We start from the raw sequence: 6,841 nt of genomic DNA on the forward strand, positions 1-6,841 counted from the left end.
GTCAATATTTTCTGAACTCTTATTTTTCTTAACTGCATTGTTGGTTAAGGGCTTGTAAGTAAGACTTTCACGGTAAGGTCTACACCTGTTGTATTCGGCGAATGTGACAAATACCATTTAATTTGATTTCTATTGTGAAAATCTACTCTAAAATCACAAAACATATTGCCTTTTGAATAAAACAGCAAATAAAAATGTTTTGTTGAAGCCCAAATCCCATACTACCCTAGTATATTTCATCCATTATGTTTGTAATGTGTAGGATGAGAATATCTGATATAATAGGTTCATTCAGCAGGCCTTACCTCCGCCCAGTAGACGGCAGCAAATTCAACAGATGAGACTGTAGGCTACCCTTGAAATACTGAAGAAGAAACACATTTACTTTTGTTGTGTGTGTTGGGTGAAAGCGGTACAGGGGGAAATGTTGTCAAAAGCTGTGAAAACGTGTTTTTCCGGTGTGAAAAATGTATGTCGAGGTGGACAAGTACTTTCTACTGCAAATACCAGGTGCGTTTCGTAGTTTTGCGTGGAAATTTTACTGGGGAAACGGTGTTAATTTAACGTTTAATTTACTGTCATTGAGCAGGAAATAAGTTCGTTGTTTTTTCTATTTTGAATAGTGTTGAATTCATTGAAATTGTCATTAAACATAATATTTTAGTTAGTCAGTGTTGTCATATATGTAGTCAGTAAGCAAAATATAGCTACTTGAAGTGTTCGACATTGTCTGTTGACCCACTAATGCGAAACTGGGACACAGTCACCTTTGGCACACTTTCCCAGAAATGGCCTTTTAAAGCCTATCTAACGTTTGCCTTTACATATGAGGTAACTAGGGGGTTTGAGTGTAACTCAGCTATCCAACACTGCTAACTACAGATTGTTACACCAGATAATGTGATTTTATTCTGTAGCTACATCACTGCATACTCCCTATTCATGAACCTGACTATCCTGATTGATTGCTCCTACCTTGGTTTGGTTGCTTGGTTACTTAACTAATGGCATTAGGTTAATGTCATTCGAGGTTACTCAGCCCACCATGGGGGGCTAGTCTCATTCCATGACTCAAAATCCACTACTAACTACACTGATGTCAGAATAAGTCTCAGTTTATTACTTTTTAGCAAGCACACAAGTGTTTCAGTATACCACACCTAAAGATTAAAGGTAGACTTTGTTGGATACATTAGGCCTTACAACAGCCTTGTTATGCCCTTAGACCAACATGTAGTTTATTTATAAGTGATCGTGCCTCCATTTCCCAGATTGCAACACAGCCAGCCCCAGGAAGGGGATGCTCCCCCGTCCAATCGTCCGGAGACGTCCAGCGCCAAGACTCTGATGGACATCGGTACCCGCAGGATCTTCAACGAGGACCATGACATGTTCAGGGAGAGTGTCCGACGTTTCTGGACAGAGGAGGTGGTGCCCTACCACAAGGAGTATGTATTGCCTGTCTGTAACCATCTCCGCATGTGCCTAGTGTTCCCCATCAGGGTCCTGTTCATTAATCACCAAACGGTAGGAAACTGACTGAAACAAACAGGGAGGAGCCAGCTGTAAAACGCTTGTTTTCCATTGCAGAACGTTTTGAAATGGTTTTGCTACTGTGTGACATAATAAACAGGACCTTGATGATCAAGCTTTTTTCCCCCCAGTGAACTGAATGGTTTTGATGATGTGATTTATATTGTGATGATGACACAATGCTGACTTAAGGTATTATCTCTGTCTTCCCTCCCCTCTCCCCCCTCCAGGTGGGAGAAGGCAGGTATGGTGAGCAGGGAGCTATGGCAGAAGGCTGGGGAGCAGGGTCTGTTGGGGATCCTCACTCCAGAGGAGCACGGTGGGATCGGAGGAGATCTGCTGTCTGCAGCTGTGATGTGGGAGGAGCAGTGAGTATCTTGTCCTGATCTGGGATCAGCTCCCCACTGTCCGTATAATCATATTCATAATGATCTAAACTGATCCTAGATCAGTACTCATACTCCGATACGCTATATGAATACAGACCCTGGTGTAGGAGTGGGTTGATTGGCTAGTGTTTCCCCAAGCTCTATTGCTATGACCATGGGCGTAAATGAGAATGTAGTAGTTGTGATACATTTCAAACAACTGACTTAACTTAGATGGCTACTGATCTAAATGCTATTCTGTCAACAGGCTTTGTGTTGTACTGAAAGTCAGAGGGGATAATAATAGGACTCACACACTCCGACCCACCCAACCACTCACACACACACTCCGACCCACCCACTCACACACACACACACACACCCTCCCACCCACACACACCCACCCACACACACCCACCCACTCACACACACACCCTCCCACCCACACACACCCTCACACACACACACACACACCCTCCCACCCACACACACCCACCCACACACACCCACCCACTCACACACACACCCACCCACACACACCCACCCACTCACACACACACCCTCCCACCCACACACACCCACCCACACACACCCTCCCACCCACACACACCCACCCACTCACACACACCCTCCCACTCACTCCCACCCACTCACCCACCCACCCACCCACCCACTCACACCCACTCTCCCACCCAGTCACACATAGCAGACCCCTCTCCTCACCCTGTCTCTCTTTGTCTTCGAGGATGTACTCTAACTGCTCTGGCCCAGGCTTCGCCCTCCACTCTGAGATTTGCATGCCCTACATCAGTAACTACGGCTCCAAGGAACAGATCGATCGCTTCATACCGCAGATGGCTGCTGGGACCTGCATCGGGGCTATCGCCATGACGGAGCCAGGAGCTGGCAGGTGAGGACTTTTAACACTACTGGACAAAGCTGAGCCAAGCTGAGCTGTACTGCGCTGGTCTGGTTACACATCCACTTGAGTTGTTGGTACCCTACTGGAAAGGATGATGTGAAAAGAAAATATCCAAGCAGGCACAGTACGGTCTGGGTCGGCACGATGGTGTGAAAAGGGTATTAATGGTTCATTTAATAGGCTATACTTTCAACATGAGAATTTGATGATGTTAAGGTCAATGTGGGGTCATTCTGCCTGTTTTCTGTTTTCATTATAATGTGTGCTCCAACTTCTACCTCTGTCTAGCCAATAGCAGTCCATCCTAAAGACCCTCTCTTCTCTCCTTTCTACCCAGTGACCTCCAAGGTGTCAGGACGTACGCTAAGAAGGACGGCGATGACTGGATCCTCAACGGTAACAAGGTGCGTTCAGGGTGGATGTGGTTTAACCAGACTAGGGTTGTGTTTAGTCGGGCACACCGTAGCAAAACGTTTTGCAGTGGAGAATGAAAATCAGTTTTCTTGTTTGACAGATTTGAGTAGTACCTCCCCCGTTTTCAAAATGTTTTCTCCCAACTGAACATGACCCATGTCATTGACCTCTGTCCCTTGACCCGCAGGTGTTCATCACCAACGGTTGTATGGCCGACATGGTGATCGTGGTGACCGTAACGAACCGCGAGGCGAAAACAGCGGCCCACGGGATCAGCCTCTTCCTGGTGGAGAAAGGAATGCCGGGCTTCCAGGCGGGCAAGAAGCTGGAAAAGATTGGCCTGATGGCACAGGTACAGTCAGAAATCTAAATCGCTCATTTTTTAACCCTATCTCGTTAAGGGGCCATTTTGACCACCTGGCTGGGTTCAAATACTTTGATTGAAACTGCATGTAGAACCAGATGGATGGGTTGCACTTTTTGGACTCTTCCATTGGTTCCATTGCGCTGGGCAAGCTCAGTCGAAGGCAGCTAAAGTATTTGAAAGAAAACAAACACTATTGAATCCAGGTCTGGTCAAATAAAAAGACCCCTCGTTGCTTCAAACAGTCGGTTTGACATTGACGTCCCTTGAGAAGTGGGTTCAGATGACCAGAAGGGGTCACTGTCATGCCAGCCCAGTATAGAACAGCCATTACCTTCTATATATAATAACCGTTTTCTCTCTGACCCCAGGACACGGCCGAGCTGTTCTTTGAGGACGTGCGTCTCCCTGCTTCTGCCCTGCTGGGACAGGTCAACAAGGGCTTCTACTACCTGATGAATGAGCTGCCACAGGTACACAACAACACCTTTCAGAGATGAATTACACTTGCATTATACCAGGGTTGGGGTCAGTTACATTTTGATTTAGGAAGTAAGCTGAAATTGCAATTGTATTTATTTAAAAAGCAACGAGTGAATTGACCTCTAACCTATTCTATGTACTTGATTATCACAAAGGTATTGCTATAACTAGTAGCTACAAACCGCCTCATTATTACTACTCCTCACCTTCCCTGTTCCTCCTCGTTCTTCCAGGAGCGCCTGCTGATTGCAGACATGGCCATCGCCAGCAGTGAGTTCATGTTTGAGGAGACCAGGAACTATGTGACACAGAGGAAGGCTTTCGGCAAGACCATCGCTCACCTTCAGGTTGGATAACGTTATCTTTGACTGGTGTTTCTGCTGTAGCAACCAGTGGCGTATTCAGTCTAGTGGACCACTGACTCTATCGGGGCGGTAGGTAACCTAGGGTAGAGAAGCTGAAAAAAAGTGGGGACTGAACTGGCAACTAGAAGGCTGCTGGTGTCAGATCCTGTCTATCCTGCCGTTGTGCCCTTGAGCAAGGCACTTAACCCAAAACTAGCTCCATAGAACACATTTCTGTTTGATCAAATGAAGGAATGAAGTTGTATTGTATTATGTTGAAGTGATCCACTAACTCCATCCCCCTGTCTCTTGGCCTGGTGCAGACAGTGCAGCACAAGCTGGCAGAGCTGAAGACTGAGATCTGTGTGGGCCGCTCCTTTCTAGACAACTGTCTCCAGCTCCACTCAGAGAAACGCCTGGACTCTCAAACAGCCTCTATGGCCAAGTACTGGTGAGAACACAACCAAATACTAACTTACCCCTCTTTTACCAGCTTTACGGTACTCCAGTCAAGAACTGTCAGTATGTTTGACAGGTAAAGTGCACTTGAACACACAGCTACCCTTATGGATTTAAAGGGAGTGGATTGGTATTAGAATGATGCTGGATATTTCTTTCCAGCCAATGCTTTTAAATCCATGATTAAGAGTTTGGAAGTGCACACTTCAGGGAGAAGAGCAGAGAAATGTGATCCCTCCTATATCGTCTGAGTGTTTTGTTGTTGGCAGGGCGTCTGACCTCCAGAACTCTGTGGCCACCCGGTGTCTGCAGCTCCACGGAGGCTGGGGCTACATGTGGGAGTACCCCATCGCCAAGTGAGTGACAGTGAGACGTTTGTGTGTCATGGAGATATACAATATTTTTCTATTTAATTCTATGCTGTCTGTGCATATGAAAATCCTCTCTCGCTCTCGCTCTCCGTCAGGGCGTTTGTGGACTCCCGTATCCAGCCCATCTATGGAGGCACCAATGAGATCATGAAGGAGCTGATCGCCCGCAGTATCGTCAGCCAGAAGTGAGGGAGACGTCCCAGTGACATCACCATGGAGGAGAGCTGGGGAGTGGTTAACATAACAGGCTCTTACACCAACAGCAGTTTTGACTGGGTTAGCTACTTAGCTTGTTGTCGGTGCCTTTTAAAGTGATTGTCATGGTGATTGAAGGTAGGCCAGTGGTATGTCTGGGGTGAATCTGAACTTTCACTTAAGTCAAATTTTCACTTAGTCTCCCATTGACTTCAATGCATGACTGAGATAAAATGGACTTAAGTGGAACTTAGGATTCACTCCTCTTTGAATAAGCATGGACTGAAATAATAGATATTTAGGGTTTCTTTATTTAATTTATTTGCTAATATTGCCTGGGAATATGTGTTTTTAACGCTCTAGATGTAGGGTTGTTTATCCCTTTCCTTGGGCATCTACAAGGCAAACAATATTTTATTGAATCCATCCATACATCCTTTCACGCTTGAAATCTCAAGAGATTGAAACAATGATCAAATGCACAGAATGAAATTGTATATATTTTTTTTAACCACCTTTGTTTGTGTCCAACTGTTTGTCCTGGTGTGTTTATGGGGGTAGAAAACGAAATGGTATAGTCACGTAAGTTAGAATGTTGTAGTTTGAATGAAAGATGTTACAGTATTTTATCCATCCATGTGCCTTTTGTCCAAACCGGAAGTACCCTTGCTCTCTTCTACTTATAACTATTAATGATCATCATTAAAACACCACAACAAGCCGTGTATTAGAACATTGCAGTACGTTTGATTGTTGTGTTAGATTTGTTTTATTTTATCTAAACACCACCTTAATGTTGATTTGAAATATAATATTGCTTGTTTATTAAAGTTATACAATTTTGGTGATCCATCTTACAATTTTCATTTGGTGCTGTTCTGTACTATTGTGTTCTCTATTGTGTAATGTCACTTTCAGGAAGAGATATGGGGCGTTCTATTGCAGTGGAGGAAGGCATACAGGAATAATGCCGTGCTTATGATGCGGTCCTAATGCATTATAAGCCCGGTTTTTGGGTGTGTGTCCGTTGTACTTGAGAAGATATTTGAGCCCGAGATTGATGCCCTCGTGACAGGTCAGGAGGACGAGAATGGCAGCGTCAACTACAAGGTGAAGTCCTCTGTTCAACGTTATCTCCTGCAATGTGTTAATTTAACCACAAGATGGCAGTAAGTCATTTGAAACAACGAAACCTGGGTTTTAGTCGATATCAATAGGGATTTATGTCTTTCTACTATGAGCATCTTTACTAGCTATGATCTACTCATTAAAAATAAATAAATAATCCTATCTGTATGGTTTTAATCATCCTGTTACCTTCAATATTAAAGTTTAGTGGAGTGGTATGGACACCTCCATTAAGAACTCTTGTCCCAGGTGCTGGATTA

General features: G+C 44.7%; 1 protein-coding gene across 1 annotated transcript; it reads left to right on the top strand.

Annotated features, from left to right (window-relative positions):
• Positions 1-363: 363 nt before the first annotated feature.
• Positions 364-6,301, top strand: acadl (acyl-CoA dehydrogenase long chain). Its single transcript, XM_041888915.2, has 11 exons — positions 364-510; positions 1,272-1,448; positions 1,764-1,901; positions 2,647-2,811; positions 3,161-3,227; positions 3,425-3,589; positions 3,973-4,074; positions 4,318-4,431; positions 4,752-4,879; positions 5,157-5,243; positions 5,354-6,301. The coding sequence occupies exons 1-11, from the start codon at positions 425-427 to the stop codon at positions 5,445-5,447; spliced, it is 1,323 nt and encodes a 440-aa protein (XP_041744849.1). The 5' UTR covers positions 364-424; the 3' UTR covers positions 5,448-6,301.
• The last annotated feature ends 540 nt before the right edge of the window (positions 6,302-6,841 follow it).

This window comes from Coregonus clupeaformis, chromosome 10 (assembly GCF_020615455.1).
Source record: "Coregonus clupeaformis isolate EN_2021a chromosome 10, ASM2061545v1, whole genome shotgun sequence".
Lineage (NCBI taxonomy): Eukaryota > Metazoa > Chordata > Actinopteri > Salmoniformes > Salmonidae > Coregonus > Coregonus clupeaformis.